The sequence below is a fragment of the Neopelma chrysocephalum genome, unplaced genomic scaffold (assembly GCF_003984885.1).
Source record: "Neopelma chrysocephalum unplaced genomic scaffold, ASM398488v2 Primary Assembly neopelma1_24, whole genome shotgun sequence".
Taxonomy (NCBI): domain Eukaryota; kingdom Metazoa; phylum Chordata; class Aves; order Passeriformes; family Pipridae; genus Neopelma; species Neopelma chrysocephalum.
In genome coordinates this window covers 16,608,664-16,631,944 of record NW_020897693.1, presented here as the reverse complement: position 1 = coordinate 16,631,944, position 23,281 = coordinate 16,608,664, and the positions used below count along the sequence as shown (strand labels likewise).

Here is a 23,281-nt window from a genome sequence, read left to right as displayed (position 1 = left end):
CTCAGCAGCTAATAAAGGTGGTTTTTAAAGCAGGCTGCAAAGGTCATATATAAGTTGAATGTCCAGCTGTAGTATGAATACTTTCTTTGAAAGAGGATTGATGATCTCCAACAGCAGTGGGCTGCAAAATGTTCCAATGAACTTACGCTAATCATGGGTGATCTCTCCAGATAATGACCTGATTGACTTTTTTCCAGCATGTCTGCCAGTCTGGTACGGCACCACCTTCAGAGAAAATGGAATGCTTGCTCCTCTGTAATTTTGCAGAACCTGTGATTTTGTCATATTAATTACAGTATTTTGCTTAAAACAGCCAAAGAACTTCTGCTTGCATGTGCAACTGAATGGCGATAATTCAGCTTGATTAGACAGCCTACTATCTGGAATGGTTGGATTGTATGGGATACAAATAGTACTTTGGCAGAAATGCATCATCATTTGGTCTCTTTCACAGCTGCAACACATGATTATTCACTCTTTATGCCACAGATGAAAAACCTAACCAGAAACAGATGGGGAGTAAATATTTTTAGAAACAGTATTTCAAAGCATTAACAAGAGGAAGAGAAAAAGTTTCCAACTTTGGAAATAATGAAAATTTTAAACCTGCTTGTTAAAGTATATTCAATAGTATTTTTAAAAAGTTTTAATTATAAATAATACTGCCCCCTGAAATATTTTTCTCAGATTCTTCCATTTATACATTACTTGTGGTCAAAAGCAGTATGAAATGCAAATTCTTTAATTCAAATACAAGTAGATGCTCTAAATTAACATTTTATATTAATACACAGTGCTCAAATAGTTCATTTAAAAGTTCTTGTTGTTTCTGTCTGAATGTTTATTTTAATTTTGTATTATTTATCCAGTATCTAATTGGTTTTTATGCAAGACTTACTAAGAAAATGGAAAAGTAGTTCTCATTGATCTTAGAAAGCTTTTGATAAGCCTGAAATTGCTTTTGTGATATCCTAAGCATCTCCACAATTAACTAACTATTTGACTCTTTCCATTTATCATAGTTTTCCTGCAAGAGGAAACGATCCTTCTCCTCCAAATTATAGCGTCAGAGAAGGATCAGTTCTGCTTTTCAAGCTGTGTTTGTGATAAAGATATTTTTATGAAGAGAGGAATTATTACTCTAGTTTTCTTGAATATCAAGTCTGCAAGTCAGATGAGTGCAAATGTCTTTTATTTCTTTCTCATTCCAAGTCAGTGGTGGAGAATCATCATCAATACCAAGCAGAAAAGTCCTGAGTTTCCAGTTCAGCATTGAAGAAACCCATATTATGTCAGTGCTGAGTGTTGTTCTAGTCTTCTGAGAGCTGCCTCCAGTGTCTTCAACCTCCATCCTAAAATTGCAACATGGATGCAGATGGAGTTTATAGGAGGTAAATTTTTTCAGTGGAATTTTAGAAACAAAATACCTTCTTAATTTGTTTCATAGATTTGACTTATCTTAACCCTAAATGAATGAAAAATATTTGACTAGGAGAGTATACATGATCCTCCAGTAATTAGAAGTTGGATTGCAAGATTTTTTATAAGCATGAAAGGTAATTTCTATTTGTCGTTCTTATCTTGAATAGAGAAAGTTCTGAAGCTCTTACTTGCTTTTAACTCTCAGTTAATTTTTGTTGTTGACTGACATATTTATCATGTTCATGAACTGCGAAGTAGCACATTGTGATGTTTTTTAAGGAAATAAAGGAACTTTTTAAGGAACTTCTTCCTATTTGGCTCCAAGGAGACACTGTAGCCCAGTGATGTCACCAGACTTTTCACTTCCACAGTGAGATTGTTAGTGTAGATAACACTGATTATGTTTAGATACAGTTTTGAGAACTCGAGTCTCTAAAAAGCTCATCACTGCCAACGATTTTTGGTTTCAGTGAGGAGCAAGCTCTGAAAAATTTCAAGTTAATTAGTTAGGTTACTTATGACTTCCAAATTGTCTTATTTGGCATGATGTGCTGCATTTCAATACTGTTAAACAAAACCCTTCTCTTCATTCTAGATCTGTCTCATTTCACCTCATATATTTTGGAAGATTCATGATGTTTTCTGGATTTCTGTGTGCTTGAAAACAGTTGAGATATGTTAAATAATGTTAAAATTTAAAATGATAATTTTCTTAGTTTTGGTTGACCTTGGTTTTCATTTCCATGTTTAGATGTACTGGGTAAATTTACCATGGTATCTCAGGTATTGAGTTATCTTTTATTTTGCATTTTGAGTGTAATCTATACAATGAAGTTGTTATTAATTACTATTTGTTGTTTTACTGGAGGGACTAACATCCACAGTTAAAATCTTGAAACCCTTTTGTATTAAAATTCTGCAAAGACATGATTAAATGCAACTTAATTCTAAGAAAGTTTCATAAGCTAAAATCAAGATATCACCATGGAGGAAAGCCAGAAGGAGCAACAGGAGCAGGAAAACCACAGGAGAATATGGCTAATTGTTATGTTAGACCAGACGGAGCTATAAATGCTATTTTTGGTATACATTAATAGAAATTATTCAACTGGCAGGGTTTTCTTTGCACCGAAAAAAATAGTGACAAATATATATATCTATATATCTATGTATTTTTAAACTTACTTCAATACTGTGGTCTCTTTCACAGTAATGTATCTCACCTATTGTATTTTTTACTGAGTTTGACAGCACTGACGGTGTTTCTAGGTAAATTTAAAAGTAGCAACAGATGGAAAAGGCCCTATAACCCTGCATGCCTTTTATTCAGACATCACAGAGGAGCTATACCTGCATAACTGAATGAGCAAGATTTGTTTGTGAAGTAATCATTTATTAGGCAAATACCAGAACTTCATTATATCTAATTTTATTAAATATGTACATGTTATTACTATTTAAAAGAACGAGTATCATTCCAAGATCTGCAAACTTCTCTCTAGCCTTGAGAGCTGCGGCAGAGCCTGTATTAATGCTAGTTTGAAAGCTGAAAGCTATCGCAGTGTCACTGTGGGTGACACAGCACCACCTTTGGAGGCAAAACTTCATCGTCTGTATTTTTTAGTTACAATACAATCAAAAAAAGAAATCTTTCCTGACAATAATATATTTGTACATTGTTTAAATTTCCCAACTCTGTCCAACTTGGAGGATGGAAGCAAAGAATTCTGTCATGGTTAGGATTCTCAGATGCTGAAGAAGGGAATTCGTACCAGAAACATCTGATGGTAAAGGCTGTTTAAAGGTAGAGAAGGGGGCACAGGAAGCAAAGAGAAAGATGCGTCCATCTCCTCTGCTGGTATCCAGCCAGGAGGTCTTAATATTTTTCTTGCTTAGAGTCCCATGGCCTCAGTGAGGATAATGCTTCCTATCAGTGACCCCCCTTCCCATCACCTCTCCACTAAACTGGTAGGTCAACTTCTTCTTAACTTTCTTGACCTCCCCCGTCTTGCCATAGTTTCTCAAAGCCCGTGCCATCTTCTGGTAGGTCATTTTCTTGCGGTTGCCTTTCTGGATGCCCCAGCGATGTGCCAATGCTTCTTTGTGTTTGGAGGAGAACTGGAAAGTACCTTTTTCCTTGTCCACCCACCAGATGCTGTCCTTCATGTCCCCACTGCGAAGAAGATCCAGAAGGAACTGATACAGACGTATCTTTTTCTTGCTGCCTGTGTGAGAGTCAAAGAAACCCAGTGGAGCATTAAGATTTGTGTATAGTTCCAGGTGAAACAGCAGAATGTATATAACTGTTTCAGCTAGCTTGTAACTTCTTCAGTTTGCAGCATTTATAACAACAGACAGTGTAACACTGTGAGGACATAGTGTGGATTGATGTACCAAGAAGAAAAAGCAAGGATAAGTAATTCCAAAGACCAAACCCTTGTTCTGAAATTAATTTTCTAATTGGAAGCTAATTGAAAAATATTGCTATTTTGACACTAATCTAAATCTATTTTTGGTCGGTTATACAGAATGTGACTCTCAGATACTGAGCAAAGAGAGATAAATATTTTTTTAAATCAGTTCTTGCTTCACCTTCTTGCCTTGGTTTCCCCAACTCTTAATGGAATTTGGAGTAGAAATTTCCATTCAGGAAGCCTGAATAAGCAAAGCAGAAAGAGGCAGTGGGAGTACATGAAGAAATGAGATATAAACACAGTTATGGCTGTAAAAGATTAGGAAGACAGAAGGGTGCAAGGACTCAGGGAAATGAAACCTATGGCAGTAGGATAGAAGACCAGCACAGCAGTTCTACAATTATCATCAAGGTAATAAAACAGCTCCTTACCACATGGCTTGACAAAGTCCCTCTGTTTTCACTGACCTGTTTCTCCATGCATAATTCCGGGCCCAGGGTCCGCACCATCATTCTCCCCATCTGATACCTCCAATGGGGGACTCTGCCTCTCCATGTCCTCCTCATCAGAACTGGGCTGAGGTGGAGAGGAGTACTGTAGGCACATCCGGGGCAAATAGGACACCTTTTGGAGAACAGAGTTGTAGAGGGAGGAGGAAGTGACAGAGAGTTGAGCATCAGAATTAAATGTAATGAGGAGAATTACAGAGAAAAGGGGGGAGAGAATAAGAGGTATGTGAGTGTTTAGTGTAATGATGAGTGACTTGGTTGTTGACATATATAATAAATACCATCCAATTAAGAAACACTTTCAGATAACAGTCAACACTTACACATGTACAACGAAGCACCTTTAAAAGAAGGAAGGAGGAATAAGGTTGTTAAAGTCAGAACTTTCCCATATGTTATATCCTATGCAAGTAATATTGCCCCTCTTCCCCTACATGTCCCCACAGCTTGCGTTCTTCCTCATGCCTTTCTGATCCCTGTTGCTTATCCCCACAGTAAAACTGCTTTTGGGAACAACTTTTTTCTAACACAGTCCTTCTAGAGCTATTCTTTTAAATTTGAAAGAGCTGAAAAGTTCTGCCTTAGTATGGCTGGCTTTGGCTCTGTTGTCCGCTTCCTTTCTCAGGCACAGCACCTTCTGACAGCACTGAATCCCTACAGGACTGCATCCAAATCTGGAGATGGAGTTGCACAGGTCTGTCAGCTTTCTGTCTTGAATTTCCCCCATGAGGAGGGGAATAGCCTTAACACTAAGATAAAGGATGGGACCCCTGGTGGCCTAGTGGTTAGCATGCAGGACTCTCACTGCTGCGACCCAGGTTCGATTCCTCGGTCCCCCGGGCAGATGGAGCTCGTTAGCCCTGTGAGGCCATCCATCTATGAGAAGGTCACTCTAAACAAACCTACGTCCTGAGGACCTCACTGCCATTGTCCAGGCTTGCTTGGCCCCGGCAGATGAACCTTAGGATTAAAGGGTGGGCTCAGTTCAGCGCAGGCTGTGTCTCACCTAAAAAATCCATTGCGCAGGCTGGAAAGGTAAAAGACCTTTCCCAAAATCTTTGTTCGCGAAGACTGGCCATTACCAAGATAAAGGATACACCATCTTGGCTTATATTCTGTTTTCCTGAGTGGCTATCTGAAAATTCCCCATTAATGGGGATTTCTCATCTGAAAATCTAGCAAGCAAGTTTTTTTGTGTTAAATTCTCTTGCCCTTATATAGAGGTGTTGTTAGGAGTAGCGTGGAATATACCTCAGCTCTGAAAATTCTCAGTTGCAATCTGGTTTGCTAGGGATCACAACTAGTCACGAATTGTGGCAGCTTCTTATTTAATAATGAAAAACAGATTAGTCTGAGGGGCAGGCAGTAAGAACCCAATTCCTTCATTACAAAAAACCAACCAACATCCCCCAAACTCAGCAGCATACAGAATGTAGTTTTCATGAAATGGGACAGATAATAGTCCTTGAAGGCGAGCTTCTTTTGAACTACTTTTCTTTTCATTCACCAAGAAAGGATGTCTTGAACCTGGCACCCTTCCCCTCGGACTTAAGGCACTGAAGTGGGGAGTGGGTGTTCATGAGTCACACGACCCACCCCGTGTTGGACTTTGCTGAGTGGTACTTTTCAGATGAGTTTTGCACCAGCTTAAAATGTCCCAATAAGGCGTGTGCAAAGGGCTGGTTTTGGGGTGCAGCAGCTGGCGGTTAATGAGTTGGCGGATTGGCTGGAGCGGATTGGGCAGGAAGGGCAGGATTGAGCAAGAGTGTGTGTAAGCTTCCTGCCAGATCCCCAAGAGCAAAACTTCAGCCCTCACCACAGAGTCACCTTTAGCTTTTTACAGTTAAAAAAGCTGCAGTTTCAGGGGTAGGAAGGAACGGAGAGAGTGCCATGGGGGAAGGGGAATGAGAAGGTGGGACAGTGTCTTACAGGGGAGGAGAACAGGCATTGGTGCCCCTGAAGATAAAAAGGTTGTGGAAACCTGGAATGCTCTGGGAGGTGGTGTGGTAGTAAGGAAACTGCCCTTCTGGGAATGGAGTGGGATGGTGGGAGAGTGCAGTGGAGGAGGGAGGGGCACAGTGTCTCACAGGCAAAGGTAGTTGCAGAGGCCTGCCTGGGGAGTTAAGTAAGCTTTTCTCATGCTGTCCCCACTTTTCTCAACTGTTGTATTTCTGCTTGCACTTACTTTTCACCTGAAACTCAACATAGGCCGGTACAGTTATGTTACACAGAGCCACAAAGGACATGCCGTGTGTTAAAAAGAGCCAGGTTACTAATACAATTCTGGAAAGAGAAAACTTAAGAAACTATTAGCTACTTTCCATATTCTGTTGTTGTCTCAGGGGCTGTGGCACCCATGTGAGGTTTTCCTCTTTCTAAAGTTCTTCTCACATTTTTTCAACCTTTTCTCTCATTCTGCCTCCAGAATTAATATTCTTTTCTTATATTATTATTTGTAAGACCCCTGTTTTCAGGCTAACAAAACTTCTTAAAGAAATCTTGTTCAAGAGCAGCTTAAGCCTCAAATTTGATTTCACAAAACAATGTGATATCAACAGAAAATTGAAGAAATATCTTTAAATGTTATTCCTTTATTTGCAAACTCTAACTCTGATATTGCATGACAAGCTTGGGTGTAGTTAATAACTGGCAAATTCAGTGGAGAATTAAATTTGCTTCCTGCTTCTGTTTCTTTGCCTGGGACTGTGACTGAGACACACTGGAGGGTGCAACTCAGAGCATGCAAGTACCATTTGCATGAGCTACTGTAGGAAGAAATGTAAAGTAAAAAGCCAAAGGCCCCCAGCTGGTAAGGAAAAGGAGGGTAATGATGAATTCTACCTACTAACGTCTGCAGCTTTGTGTGGGGTGGGGCAGAGAGAGACCACACTTGTAACAAGATTAGTTCCCTGCCTTTCATCCTGAAATGAAAGATGATAGCTGAGTAGAATGAAGCGGGATAAGTAGAAGCGCCCCCTCTTGTTTTTCTGTTGTGCTTCCAAAAACATTCATAAAGGGACTGATTTTCATCCTTTGCCCTTGGGCCAGAGATAGTGGCTGGTCATTAGGTATTAGCAGTTGCAGCGAGCAACTGAAATGACTCAAAACTTTCCACAGACTGCTGTTCCATGAAGCATTTTTTATATTTGTAATTTTCTGTTCCTAATTCTTTGTTTGATCTACATCTTATATTCTATTCCTGATTTTTTCAAGGCTTGCAGTCAGTTTCCTGTGGACAGTGTTAACTTACTCACCTGTTTTTCTCTTCTTTCTTTTTGGTTAATACAGTATTTATACACCATTTCAGTTTGTTTTGAACAAAGAAACCCCAAATGACAACTCCATGAATGCGGTTTGTCTCATGAAGTTTCAGCAACAGTACCTTTATATGCAGAACTGTAATCAGCAAATGCTTTTTTCTCTGACTTCAGTTCTACTCTGTCTTGTATTTAGGACATTGTGGAAACTCCTTAGCACAAGATCACTCAGCTTTCTACTGCTCCCAGAAATGACTTTGGGCACATTCTTGTAGGATCAAGAGTTAAATGTGATCTCAACAACCACAATGCTTAGTATCTTTGCAGCATGATGGAACCCCTTATAATTTCAGCATTAGAGAGAATTCACTGGTGCTTTAGTAATTATCTTTACTGCATAATGACATATCTTTTTCATATAGGGAAAAGACTGGCTTCAAGTAAAATCTGAGCAAAGACAGGACAGTGCGTTTTGGCTTGTGACTTATTTACTCCCATGTAGAAGTACAAGTAGGTCCTTCTCAGCCTGCAAGAAGTCATGTAATACTGTCAGGATTCCTTGGAAATATTTAAAACTTTTCTACTGCTTCAAGGCTCACAATACTTCTCAGAAGTCATAGCTACCCTTGCTAGGATGTTGCAAAGCTTCTCAGATCCAGTTCGTCTGCAGAATTACAAACCAGTTGATTTTCATTCCAATTTAAACAAAAATTTGAAATTCCAAACACCTCCACAAAATGCAATTATCTTTTTAGACAGTTTGAGGAACATGACTTCTCATTATCTAGGTAAAAAGAATACTTAAACCACATTTGTCCCAAGAATGAAGAGTCTTACATCAAGTGCAGGAAGAATTTGTGCAATTAATTTCAGCAATCTCTTTCATATAGGAGCATGCATCCCATATGCATTATTTTCCTTAGCATTAGTTGTCATCCGAAATTCTGAGTAAGTGCTGGTAACCATACCTGATGGTTGAGTCCAATGTGTGTGGTTGGGATTGCAGAATCCAAGACATGCATTTGTTCAATCTCCATGTGCCTGTACAGCTGCTGCAGCTGAGGAGGCTGCACGCTCTGCAGTTCTGTGAAGTGGTTGTCTCCAAAGGTCTCAAACTCACTGTGCATGTGGTGTGGATGGTATTCCCAGTAATGATCTAAAGAAAGTAAAAATAGATTGTCATTACAAGATTAAGAAATTTGGCATTTACCTGGATTTCATTGATTCTTTCTCCTGTTGCTGTCCTTTCTGCTCTCTCCATACCATCCCTGTTGACCTGTCTCCAGTGACAATCTGTATAGATCCCTGTAAAGTTTCTTTTCCTAGTCTCATCAGTTCCTGTGGCCGGAAAGTAATACTTAAGCCACTTCGATTAGGACAATACTCTTAGATGGTAAGATGGATTTCAACAATAATCTAGCACAAGATGCAAAAGACAATAATGGTGGCACCTTTCTCAAGAAAAGACCATAACAAGTTTCAAGACATTTTCATTCTTGAGGCAACAAATTCTACTGATTTATATACTGTCATATTCTTATTATACTCTTCCTCGTGGCATGAAAATGAGGAGGTGGAAAAAATTTAAAGGTTGTTCTGCAGTTATCTTCGGTCTTTATTTTCCTCTGCTAACAAAATTTCAGGAATGCTGCAGAAAAGGCACTTTTTTAGATATTTTCTGTTATCGCATGTTGTTATATCACACATTTTTAAGTAGCAATACTAGAAAATAAAAGGATAAACTGTTGTGGCAGTCTGGTGGATGTTGTTTACAGTGTGGCTAAATTCTGATGCAGACTTTTTCTCGACCATTTTTATCTCTTCAGAATGTTTGAAATGCCTGTGACAATTTGGATTTTTTTTTCAAAACCATAAAGAAGTACTTAACCACCATCCTGTTTCCTGATTCAATTACCTTTGAAACTAAATTCCATATAATTTTCAGTTTTAGATTCTGGGGTTTTTTCACTTCAACATAAGCCTTTAAATTTTTTAGAATTTCATATTTGCTGCTCAAAATTTAAAATCTTTTAGAAGAAATGTGGAGCACTGTAAATTCTATTTCTCTCTTACAGGCAGTAGCTGCATACTTAGTTGTGCACACATATATGTGCAACCTGTTTTTAAAATCAACGTCAGCATCACGTCCTCTGCTTTGACTGAGACAGAAACTAATCTTCCATACTTTAACTTTCCTTGCATCATTTGTGCCTGGCTGAAATCTTTATTGTATTCAGTATAGCAGTCCTAATTTATTCCTTACTATACCAAGTTTTCTTCTCTTGTATTATTATAAATAATTTCTGTCCTACCCTTCACATGTTTTCAGGTTACTGTCATGTACCCTTGCAATCTCCTTCTAATTATCACTTAACCCAGTTGCATGTATTTAGGTCTCAGTCTTTCAATATAAATCACTATATTCACTACTCTAATCTTACTTGTGCACTTCTTCAAGCTCCCTCCCAGCTGCTAACATCCTTCTGATAACATGATGGACAGAACTAAACATATTGCTCTAAGTGTTGTTGTACCGAATTTATAGAGGAACAATTGTTTCATTCTGGAATATGATGTTATTGTGTATGACATTGTCTGGACACTAATGTGCTATGAATATTTTTCTGAAATACCAGTTTCATTCTTTCTTTCAGCTTCTATCTCCTCATCCTTCCCCACTTACGCTTCAAACAGTTAAGTCTAATCTCATGGAGGATTTGAAATGCAGGAGAGTAACTAGAATTTGGCTTGCTTTAGAGGGAACTCAGTGATATGCTTATATCAAAAATAGTTGTACCTAAAGAGTTGTATGCTCTTTTAGCTGCCTTTATGCTCAGACCAGAAGAAATTTACTTGAAGGCTCTATCAGACAATTTATGACACTAGGGCTTATTTTTTTTCCTTCCTACTTTTCTGATTCATGGATAAATCACCTCACTGCATAAGAAAGGGGTAGAAAGGTGCTTATAAAAGCATTCAGGGAGCTGCTGCATTACTTTGTAATTTCTTTGTTTTTTTGTGTGGCGCTTTCTGTGGGCTGTGTATGGATTTTATAGCATTAAGGTAATTAGAATACACGGCAGCACTTCTTCATGTTGTAGTGCTAGAGAAAAATTTTGGTTTCTCTGGTAAAAAATTGGGGTTTATGAGTGCAAAGAACCCAGATATTTTTACATCCACATCTGCACCAACCCAGGAAATGTCAGTGTGTGAGTTTGAATCCATAGACTGTCTAAGGCTGTGTCTTGATAGGAAGCTTTGGGCACTTTCAGTGTGAAATTTTTCCATTTAGTCAGAAGATTGAGGCACACTAACCTGTGTTTTTTCTGTGTTAAATTACCACAGATTTCTCTAAGTAGAGCCAACCACTGAGGCCCCATATACCGTGGGCAGCCCTGCACACTAAAGTGTTGAGAATACATTGCAGGAGTAATCTAAACTCTTCTTCCTTAAAATGATCTGGCTCAGCTCACTGTGCGGAAAGTGCTCTGTCAGATGGCAATGTATATTCCCAAAGACCCCTTGTCACTGATAATCTATAACAGAAAATGAGATCAATGCATAATTGTTAGGATGACAAAGCTCAGGGAAAGGTCTCAGGCTGTCAATGGTAGGTCTTCAGCTGTGGAATTTCTTACTAGCAGCAACTATAGTGGTCAAGAGAGAACACAGACCATTTCCAACATGCATAGCCACGAGTATTTGTGCCTGCTCCGAGTGGTCTACTTTGAATTCTTCTAAAATGTTCTTTTATCGTCAGTCATATTTCTATACTGTAAGATACCCTTTAGTTTTTTAAAGCCTATGACAAGGTTACCGCTGCTCCAGAACTTTTTAAACTTTTCCCTTGGCAAATAAATTAACCTATGGAACACTATTTATGCATACTAAGATTAATCACTATTTACTATTTACCCTATTCATTACTAAATTTCTTTGTGATGGATTTAGGTGCTGCTGTAAAAATCAGTAATAGAACAGTACTATTAACACAGCATTTAGGACTTAAAGTGATCACATAATAATATTACATTACAAAATAAATCTGTCAGAAATTAATTCAACATAATTTTGTCCAAATATTCAAGTTGTGACAGGAGGAAAGGTCCTTACTTCTTTCTAAATTATTTATAATTTTCCAGTGATGGTTAGGAAAAATAATATTGGTTTAGTAACATTAAAAGAGAAATTCTGGATCTGTCTCCACAAGCCCCTCTGTGGTGAAGTTATTGCACATGAAAATACAAAAAAAAAAAATCATCCAAATGTCTGTGTCTGCTGATATTCGAGTTATCAGCAACTATTTACTTCTTTGTTCTTTGTTAGTATCACAGCAGTAACACATAGCAATTCTGTTGTTTTCTCTAAAACATGAAGGTAGAAGGAAGAAAAAAACCAGGAGAGAAAAATTATAGAAATGGAGAGTGTCTTTTCTTTGGGTAAAGGAAAATGTCATTAAAAACCAAGCTATAGCTACACAATGGAGTCATTATGAGACATTTCGTGTGAAGTGAAAGAGGATGTGAAAAAAATTCTCTTTTTTAGAGACATGGAGATCATGTTTGTTTTGGTCTTGCATGTAGTGAAAGGTTAGAGGAAGGACAGTCACGGATTCTGAGCTCCCTCCCATGACAGAGAGGATGTTAGCCTGTTGGGAAGCATTAGTGGACCTAAAGGCATTGTGTTAGTATTTGCTATGGAGGTAGATTCTCACTTCATGAGTGAGAAAACGTGACTGAACTTTCTCCATTATCTTCTAATCACTGTAAATTGCTTTGCTCTTGTAATAGCTGAATAATGTTAGAACCAGCAGTTAGAATTTGAAATAAGCTTAAGGAAGGTATTTATAATAAAAGTGGAGCAACAGGCTAAATTGGCATTACACAGTGCAAAATCATGCAGAAATTCATGAGCCAGCTATTGAACCGGAAATGTAACAGCTCTGTCAGCACAGCACTCTGCCCTGTCTGACGAGACGACTGCTGGCATGGCTGTACTTGTGAGGGCTGGGCTAGTGTTTCTGGGTGGTTCTGCCCTGGGTGGTACAGATTTTCCAACACATGATGAACTGGGAGAGGGTTTCTTACACAGTCCCATATTGCATAGCTTACATGTTCCGACATCTGAAAAAACAAGTTAAGGAAAAACCCCATGGAGGAAATGAGAAAAATATTGAAAGACACTGGAAAATTAATGTCTTGATTAATGTCTTGAACAGAATCATTCTTGGGAGAAATGCTGTGCTTCTAGGCAGGGCACCAGTCTTATCTATAACATTAGGATCTCATTAGCTCCCACTTTACAAACTTCATTATTTTAATAATTCCAAATGTTTAAATACCTATGAGTCAGACCCCAACAAATCATGAGAATGGCTTTGAGGGAAGGGGATTTTTTAATGAAGTTTGGAATTCTTTCTCTCTTTCATACAGCATTTAAGACTAATATTCACATGTTTGGACTTTCCTCCACTTCTGCGTAAGCCAGGATCCTAACAAAATGAAAGCTTGGATTCTTAAATGACCAGATTACTCCAGGAGGTGGGACAAAAATAAAACCCCCGATCACGGAATCTAGTAATTTCCATGAGGCTAGCAACAAAGCGAACGAGGGTCAGCATTCAGCTTCACACAAAAAGTGATTTTTCCTAAACCAATAATGTTTAGTAATAACTTGGAGACAAAGCTGCAGTGGAATTTTGTAATTACTAAGATTGCATTAGTGTTACAAAGTATGCTGTGTTACATTTACGGACTTACAAGCCCAGGCTTGGGTGTTGGACTAATACATGATCACTTGAAGTAGCTTCTGTCCTGCATGACTGTGTCTCTATGTTTATTACAGTATTTAAAAAATAGCTGAACTGCAGTATACAAAATAATTGCACACAATATCTGTGGTGATGAACATATTATGGTGCATTTTTGAATCTACTGTTCACTTAATGGCAAAGATTTCCTACATATTATATTAGTGGCACACTGTTTTGTGTGCTTTTTATGCCTCTTCATGTAAATATGGAGTAAGGGTTGCCTTCAGCATTGTGTTTGAGAAAAGTGACAGTAACGCAAGCAGCACAGACCTACAGATTAAGATGTTGCCATCTCCCTTTCACAAAATTAATTTGCTAGCAGTGAGAGAGAAGTAGTCTGATGCTTGAGGAAAACTTTTTATTTCTTTAGCAGTCCATCGTCGGCATAATCAGAAGTATTATTCTGTCTAGTATAATCTATTTACATTAACTGGTAGTTTTACATTGAGGTCCATAGTGCTACTGAGTGACCTGCAAAATTATTTTCTGTGCATTGCCAGTGATCTCACTGTCCCCCAAATTGAATTCCTCTCTCACAACTGTTCTTTTTTCTACTTTCCCCCCCCCATCTGATCAGGTTCTGTCTCTTTCACTGCTGTCACTGCAGCACTTTATTTATTCCGTTTCCCCTCCATTTTTCAATCACCGTGCTTTTATCCTCATTGCTCTGAACACTTAGTACGTATTTCTGAAAGTATTTTGTGGCGTCCCTTTCCTACTCTTCTGCACGGCTCTTCTCAAGATCCACTACTTCTGTCATGTAAACAAAAAGAAAGCCAAAGTTCAGTTTTTCAGTGTTTATAAGAAAGAAGAAAAATGCGTTAGTTAATTTGTGGTTTTCAGTCTTCATCTGTATTCTTTGGTTGTTCATTGCTTTTTTGGACTGTGAGAAATGCAGGACAGCATAGGGCACATTAGATATTTAGACACAACCTACTACAACATGGTTACTTTCATAAATAAAAATTTGATTGAAATGTTCAGGCTGGGCTCAAGTTGCCTCTTCCATAACCACTTACTGTAGGAGTTTAAAACATTAAACAGGGGGTTTTTGGGTCTCTTGGACAAATGCAGCACAACTTTGGGAACAGACAAATTTCTGTTCAAAGTAGGTGTTTAGGTACTGCTTAGACTATAACCCGTATTGGTGACTACTCAGTTCTTGTTGTGTTCATTAGGATGAGTAAAAACATGTTAATGATCTGAGAAATGTACCTTAGGAACAGCCTTCCAACAGGAAAATTGGGAAGTAAACTAGATGGGATAATAAAATTATGAAAAATAAAGAGATGTTTCTGCTTGAGGTAGCCTAGATGTAATGACAGAAAAGTTATTTCCCAGTGCTTTGTCCTACTAGGCATCTTTTATATTTATTGTTTAATTGTCACAATTGCCTTTTGAGATAATCAATGTTATCCTCATTTTATGAGTGTGTAAACAGCTACAGGGTATAATGTAAAAACCCTGAATTTCCATGCGGAATTTGCTGGGTTTGATTAGTGTGACTAATAGATGCCATGAGATAACTTATAAAAACTGAATTAATTCTTTGTCTCCAGGTGTTAAGAATGCCATTGGCATTTCTTGAATGCAATGTAGAGAACAAATTTAGGTAGGTATCTTTTTCAGCTAAATGCTCAGAACGATCCTCTTCTGTAACTCACTGTTCCTTAAAATAGCTTCTGCTGCCACAGACAAAACAGTGCTATGCTGTGAGTAGTTAATGTGTTAAATTAAACAGAAATGGGTCTAGTTGCTCTATCAGTGGGAATCTTTCAGGGAAACTCCAGGATTTGCAGGGACTGTGACAAGTAATACAGTAGAACGGTGATTTTCCTTCCTGAGTCAATATTGACTCAGGTATTTCCAGGGTGGTGTTGCTGGACCATTGTATTTCACAGGAGACAAAATTCACAAAACAAGACTTCACCTCTGCATTGATTTAGAGTCCAGTGCAGTGCCCAGAAAACATCAAAATATAGACACCAAAGCTTTGAAATCATGTACACAAATTGAAGTAATAAACAATTATACAGCATTTTTATACTGAGCTGTGTTTACATACAAACAGCTACAAGGAAGTTTTACATAGATTTAGAGAGAGGAAGTACTTGGGTGTACTGGAGGAAGAGTGAAAGTTAAAGCTAGGTGTGGCAGCATGCAAAAGACATAAAAAGAAAGAAAGAAATACATGGAGTTAAAAAAGGCCAAATATCAAAGAAATCTAATTAAAATAAAGGCAAAAATAGTTTATCTAGGTCCTAAGTCAGATAGGAATTGGAAATGGGAAAACAAGAAGAGAAATACAGTATTGCAAATCCATGTTCTCAAAGAGTTGTGAAACAAGATGTGTGCTTTTGATCTGCAGAGGAAAGTAAAAATACAGCAAAGATAATGAAGGATAGAGATCATGAGATCCTACCTTCCTGGAAGCTCTTTGCAACATACAGTGCTTTCTAAAATTCTCTTTCAGAGAAACCCTGTTGCAGTTGCTGGGTTGGAACAGTACCATTAAGCGGAATAAAATAATGTTGGTTTCTGATTTGAAAATATATGTCTATACATTATAGATCACTGCAACAAATTTGTTCTTTCCTTAGATGTCCTAAATCTGTGTTCCATGAGATTTTATGCTCCAAGGAGATATTTTTTGACTTACCACCATGGCTCTCTCCGTCACTGTTGAGATACTGGTAATAGTCATGGGGCTGTCGGTAGAGGTCTGACTCATAGGGTACCATATCTTCAGAGGGCTGTAAAAAGAAGAGGAATTTTTAGAACCATAAGTTTACACAAATCCCTTCCAAATTATTCACATAGTTAGTGAAGGGGTGATGCCAACACATTTTATACTGCCTAGGGAAAGAAAGGGGAGACTTCAAGTTATTTTTGAATCAGCAGGAATAAAATGCATGGTTTGAAAACAAACACTGGTTTGAAAACAAAAAAAAAGGAAAAAGAGTAATCCCAGTAGAAAAGACACCCAGTCTGTGTAGCAGAACTTGTTCTGTGGTAATACACAAGTCCTTAGTATCCCAAACTTAGGCCTTCTGAGGATACTGCTTAGAGCCCTTGTGGACATCAGGCACAGCATGGCAGGGAAATATTTTCTTTGGTAGTAGCAAATACTGAGTTGTGACCTACTGGATGCTTAGCTGTAGAGTTAAAGTTCTCTCTATCTTAGAACAGGTGATATGGGGTTACTTTCCCACTTCTCTTTCTCCCCAGGCCTAGTATTTCAGTATGAATATTGATTAGGATTTTATGTTGTTGAAATTAAGGTCATCTGCTTATTATTAGTTTTGCACAGTTTCATTGCTCCACTTAATGTTCCTTCTTGTTATTCTCCAGAGTGAGGAGTTAGAGAAGGACAATGTACTTCATGGGGTTTCGTTAAACTTTAGTCCAGTTAAGTTTGTTACAATATTTTCTTCCAATCTGAACAAATTCTTGTGGTGTCAACAGCAAAGGATAACTCAAACACCTTCTTGCTTTTTCTTTTGAAAGGAAATTATTTCTAGTAACGTTTTAATTCTATTAATGACTTCAGCATAACTAACTTTAAAGGGCAAATATATAAAACAACATGATAACTTACATGATGGACATATTTTTTGTGTTCCTATGTTTATATGTTCATATACCTATCTGTGTATCTCAAATCCTTTCTCTCCCTCCCTGAATCTGTCTCATTTTGGAACATCTGCATTTTGTAGGCTTATGCTATTGTTACACCATGACAGAAATGCAGGCAAGCTTCTCTTTTTCTTCCTTCTCTAGACTACTTGAGAACACAAAACCTAAGGTAGCAGCTGCCATTAAAATCCAGATGGAGGTAGTAGATAAGCTGCTAGAGAAAGGAAAAGACTTTTTTCTTTAATTCTTCTGGTTAACTCCTTCAGTGCTTTCTATTGGAATTTGGGAATTTAAAGATTGTCCTTTTCTGAGGATTAAGATATTAGAACACATACAAAACCCCCCAAAAAAACCCAAAACCAAAACAAGAAAACCAAAACCAAACCAAAACAGCAACAAACAAAAAACCAAACTTTCAGAAATTACTTTTGACCTTGGTTAATCCTTAGTAGCAGTCATGTGCTGTATTAATGTATAATTAAAAGGCACTGGTAAGATTGCCTGAAAGTTCATGGCTTCCAGAAAATACACACTAACTGGGAATCAGATCCATGGAATATTCAAAGACTCAGGAGAAAATCCATTGCCTAGCTGGCAGCTCCAAATATAGTTGTTGGTGGAGGATAATTGCTTTGGGGCAATCTTGAGAAGATGACAACCCACAATAAAGACAATCTAAAAGAAAGACTAAAGAAAAGGGGCAAACTGTCATTTAATTGCTTCCACAGCAGGAATATCAGTGAAGAGACTCTTTTCATTTCTAGTCTCCAGAGGACGTAGACGCAGTCTCCATTTCCAAATCTGTGTGATTCTGATAGAATTGCCCTTCATCTACACAGAGATTCAATGCTAAGTATAAGCTATTTTCCAGATTTCAGAGGGGTAGTCAAAGAAGACAGTACAATGTGCGTTCTCTCTGATGCCTCTGGCTTTTCTCTATGTATTTTCTTGGTGTTCTCTCTATGGTTATATGTATTTACTCATCTCCATTCCTTTGACCTTTGGTGTACTCCGATCTCTGACAAGAAAAAGTAATGAGACTGTAGTTTGCTCTCTTTAGGATAAAGTTCTGAATGGAATTTCTACTTTTCATTATCGTTGCAAATTAGCTCACCCACTCCCCTATTTCCTTTCTATAAATATATGCTTCCTGTTAAGTAACACCAACCTGAAAAACATATAAACTTGTGCCTTCATATTCATTATGGTAAATTTGTTATAACTCAAAGGAAAGCATTCATATTGTATGAAAGGGGAGACCTCAACATCCAAATGGATAATGCGTATGATATTAGTTGGGAAAAATGGAGGTTAAAAAAGCCGTATAAATGTATATAGTTTGAAAGAAAAATCTTTGTTTCTTTTCAACTAAAATACTAGAAACTGACAGAAATTATATATATAAAAAAAATCATACTTAAATGCATCCAAGCTTGTAACTCTGGTAATTATTTAGCCAAAAGTAAACGAATTTCCTAAAGGATCAGTTTCCTGTCAATCTAGGCTTAATTTGTTAAAATTTCCGCAGCTACATCAAAGTATCTGTCACTCACATCTTTACAGAAGTATAGCTTGGCGGCAAGGCCAAGCATCAGTCCAAAAGTAGATAACAAATACACATTTTAGACACAGGAAAGAATATTTGACTTTTCCTAATTATATTTTTCCTTTGTTGTCTCTTCTCAAGGATTTTCCAACTCCCCCATTTCAGACCAATATACATTAACAGGCAATAGTGTCTCACAGTCTGAGCTGAGAATGAAGTATTTTACCGTTCAAAAGCTCCTTTTACAAGTTCAGATGTGTATTCAATGATTAGAGCTAAAGGAAGGTGTGCTAAATAGACTCTTAAAACAGTGATTCACTTAATATTTACAGATCCAGCTGACTGCAGAGGGAGTTGCAGATACTCAACATCTAAGAAAGGGCATTTATATAGGGCATTGGGGTACTATAAGCTCTGTTTTAAAAATTTGGGGCTTAAAATGTCTTTAGTATGGATTCTTGGAATTTTTGTCCTTGAATTAGTTTTCTGTGCAGTGATCCATTTGATGAAATATGTATGTGTATATCCTTGTTAAGTCATGCAACCTGGACCAATCCGTCCCCACAAATGACTTGTAATGGCACTGTTTTCCATCTTAGTGTCTGATCTTCAAAAGTACAATAACTAACAGGGGAAGATGTATATTAAATATTTAAAAGTTTGTTTATCACAAACTTCATCAGATAGTGGTAAAAGGAGATAGTATAGCATGTATTCTCTCTGATTATCCTGTGGGAAGGTGGGATTTTTTTCTCCTATTCATTAGAGAAGCTATTTCCAATAACCTGTTTTTAATTGTTTCTGGTTTTTTTAAGGGGGGGTTGTAGTTCTTTTTTTTTTTTTAAAGTTTCATTAAAACCTCTTTCTCTAGTTAGAGAGAAGAGGCTTCTCCATGTATTGCTGTTGCCTCTTTTACCAATCTTTACCCACTTGCCCTGTCTTTCTCTGGAAGTCCCCACCCACGCTCATTTCATCATCTTACTGATAGCACTTCCATGACACTGAACTGTTTTGTTTCCCATGACAAAAAGCAAAGAATGGCTTATGTTACAATGTAATATATAACTGATGACAAGCTATCAATTGTTTTCATGTAAAAGAGTGACAGAAAGCTTTGTTAGGAACTCATAATTGTCACAGACTTTGACAAATGAAGAGTGGCCTTCATCTTTCATCTTTGCCTGAAACTCTAGGGAAAAGCCACAAAACTACTCAGAGAAAGCATGGTTGGCATTGGTTAAGAGAGATATATTGAACTTAATAGCAGTCTGAAAATTCTTGTTATTCACCAAGACTTTGTCAGATGATTCCAGGCAATTGTAAATTCACTAAATGATGATCTTTTTTTTGTTACCTTGATATAACTATTCACTGGCACGTGATTCAGAAATACTTCACACAATTTCCAGTGATGTGCTGCCAAGTTTTAAGGCCAAGATTAACTGTATTTCCTTGGAAACAAATTACAGTATAACTATTTTAGAAAGATGAGTAAAAATATTAGCATGATTACTCATTGGGCCAGCCTCACTGGACCGTGTTGGCAATGCAGTTATGTGGAACAGAGTACTTCTGTGGGGCATTTTTGCTCTCACGCAAAAATACTTAATTCAAAGCTGTGACTACAGCTAAGTAGCCAAAGGTGGCTACTTAGAGATTCATATATAACTGGGACCCTCTTTAAGTCAATGTGTTTGAATTAATAATTTTTTAACTCATAGCACAACTTAATTCTTCATGCATTGGAAGACATGGACCCAGTTTGCAGAACTTCCTATACAAAATTCCTAATTTTGAGATGAAGAAAGAATACTCCTAAGTCACTTAAATAATGAACCTAAACCATTTTCCAAGTGAAGGGTAAGAGTTTTCTAGCATAGTCAAGAGGAAGGCAGTTACAGACCCACCCTCAACTGAACGGGGAGGGGTGGAGGAGGGAAGTATTGCAGCAGAAACCCTTGCCTAGAAACAGGCTTATGTCTCCCCTTTGAAAAAGCCCCAGGAGACACAGACATGTCGGTCTCTAGCTGGCAGTGCCCAAAGTGCACTTAAAGCAATTTTGAAAGTGCAAACCACAAAATTATTAATTTTTGGACATTTTATTCACAAAAATAAAACTCAAATTGCCCTATCAAGTGCTTCTGTAAGGTGTAATTGTATTTTCAGTGCCTGTTGTATTTTTCATCTGAAAGGAGTTCAGACAGAATATTAACTGCAACACAGGTTAGAATAAGGGTGAAACTGTGTTAGATTTTCAATCCATTTATTTAATATATGCCCTGGAACTAAATACTGAAAAAAAAGAGTCCAGAAAAATTGTCTATGAGTGAATGAACAGACAGAAAATCACTTTTTTTTTTTTTTATGGAGATGTTTGTTTCTGGGGTGGTTGAAGACAAGATTCATGTTGCTTTTTTTTTTTTTAAGCCCAACAAGTAACACATTGAGAAATCTCTGTGTACTTTTTCGTTTTCTCAGTTTCTTTTCAGATTTTTATTCTGGTGCACTTGCAGTAGTTCCATTGGGCAACTCCATGTACTTAAGAGAAATCATTTTTAGAGTCTTCTTGCCCTTTGGGTAGATAGGGGATTTCAGGGACACTGATGATAAATTAAGAGAATATCAGGGACACTGATGGTAAACTGAGAGAATAAAGAGTCTCCCCCAAAAAGAAGACAAATATTTTCAGTCAGCATAAATACCGAATATGACAGGAATTCAAAGAACCGTTGTTCTGGATGGAAGATAAGGAAATATGACTTTAGCCTTCATTAAATGGGACAAGACAAATGGAAAACTCGATACAGGTTTTTGTTAAAAAAACTGCATTGTCTCTTTCTGTGCTCTGACACATGTATAGCAATTGCTGTAAGTCATCTACCACATAAAAAGCCAAGTAAACCACCTGATCTGGCACCTCTTCAGCTTCTACAAACCTAATGAAATGTAGTTAGGGCCTCTTTTATCCATTCTACTTAGAGATTTCCCATTAAGGTTTGTTTCTGAACAACAGGTTAGTGACATTATGTTCTTCATAAATAATAATTTTTGAACTCACCATAAGATAAACTAAAGCAGTTCAAAAGTGCTTCAGAGTTAAGAAAAGGATAAAACAGCCTCATAAGCACACAGAAAAATTTATACCTTAGAGAAAATATTGAAACTCCCAAATAAGGACTGTGTGGTTTTTTCCTCTCCTTCACAAATTACTTTTTCATGATAAGTGAATTCAAGAGAATTCAGTTCAAGACAAGATGGAAGTTAGAAACTAAAATGCCATCATTTCAAAGAGCACAGAGTTCTAAAAACTGCAATACACAAAATAAGCATTCAACAACTCTTCTCTCACAGATTAGTAGACAGTTAAATACATAAACTATGTCAGAGACTCCAGATAACAACTACAATCTGAAGAGAGCTGGCTTTATATCACATAGGCAACACTGAAGAAAAGAGATTTACTGACTTGCTATATTGGTACTGTACAAAAATACCATACATTTAATCTGTGAAAACAAATGGAGATCAAAATCAGATACAAGTTTGGGGAGGAAATGTTAATTTCCCTTTCACTGCCATGTTGTCACTAGTTTTATAGACTGACCTAAGCCAAGCTTCCTGACACTACAAATACAGACCAAAACACAGATATTCTCAAGTAATAATACTTGGTTTACTTTGCCTTTTTCTACTGAGCCCAATGATCCGTATTAGGAATAAACCCAATATACTCACAGGGGGAATAAGGGGAAATCCTTCCATTTTGCAAGCTTGCAACATTCAGCCAACTTCTGAGTGAATTTTTCTTAATTCAGTTTTCAAACATCCAGCATAACTGACTTGAAAAAAATCACATTAAAAAAATAGAAAAGAAAAAAGAAAAAAAGAAAAAAGTGAGATCTGCTGAGATCCTCGGACTCTGTGAAGTCCCTTTGCAGTGGTGGATCTCAGGAGAGAGGGACCCTAACAAGTTTTCATAGTTTGCCCTAATAGGTTCTGAGGTGAACTTCTTCCCAAGTTGTATGTGAAGTTCCTGATTTTATCAAATGTCTGTAGAAGGAAGATAGTCCCTGGGTCTATCAGAGCGCTGTGACATCACACTTTAGCCAGTTTGCATAAATCTCTCTCATTTATGGAGCTGCGGCGCTGCAGCAGGAAGTCTGTGCTCGGCCAGATCTGCCATGGGCAGGTGCTACTGTATAATCAGATACCCAGAGCTCGGGCCTGCTACCAATAAACAAGTATATGGGTGCAGCACTCTGTGGAAGACTATGTGCTTCCAACTGTAGATGAACCATAATAATGGTGCTGTTCTCTGGTTTAATGGTATATCGTAAAGACACAGTCCTGACAACTTCTGTGAGGTGAGTGCAGTGGCATAGACTTGCTTTAATAATAGTCCTGTGTTGAAATTACGTGGCAATACTTAGCAGGTAGGAAAAAAAGAGTATGCAGTTTCGAATATACAGTCTTGGGTTTATACAAAACACTGAAGTTATGCCCATGAGACTTTTGTCATAAACTTTGCAAGAGAGTAATTGGTTCAGTGAAAGACACTTTGTCTTATTTGTTTCTTGTGGATTCTTTTCTTTTGTAACTCCTGCAAGAGGAAAGTGAGTAGGGAAAAGGAGAAAGTATTACATGTCCCATGCAATGACCCGACTTCTCTCAGGTCCTGAGTGCCT

At 37.6% G+C, this 23,281-nt stretch overlaps 1 protein-coding gene across 1 annotated transcript; it reads right to left on the bottom strand.

Moving 5' to 3' along the window:
* Positions 1-631: 631 nt before the first annotated feature.
* Positions 632-22,685, bottom strand: SPI1 (Spi-1 proto-oncogene). The gene is made up of 5 exons (XM_027704923.1): positions 22,332-22,685; positions 16,074-16,167; positions 8,571-8,758; positions 4,304-4,460; positions 632-3,647 (listed from the first exon to the last, which is right to left on the bottom strand). Exons 1-5 carry the CDS (start codon positions 22,374-22,376, stop codon positions 3,331-3,333), a joined length of 801 nt encoding a protein of 266 aa, XP_027560724.1. The 5' UTR covers positions 22,377-22,685; the 3' UTR covers positions 632-3,330.
* Positions 22,686-23,281: the final 596 nt, after the last annotated feature.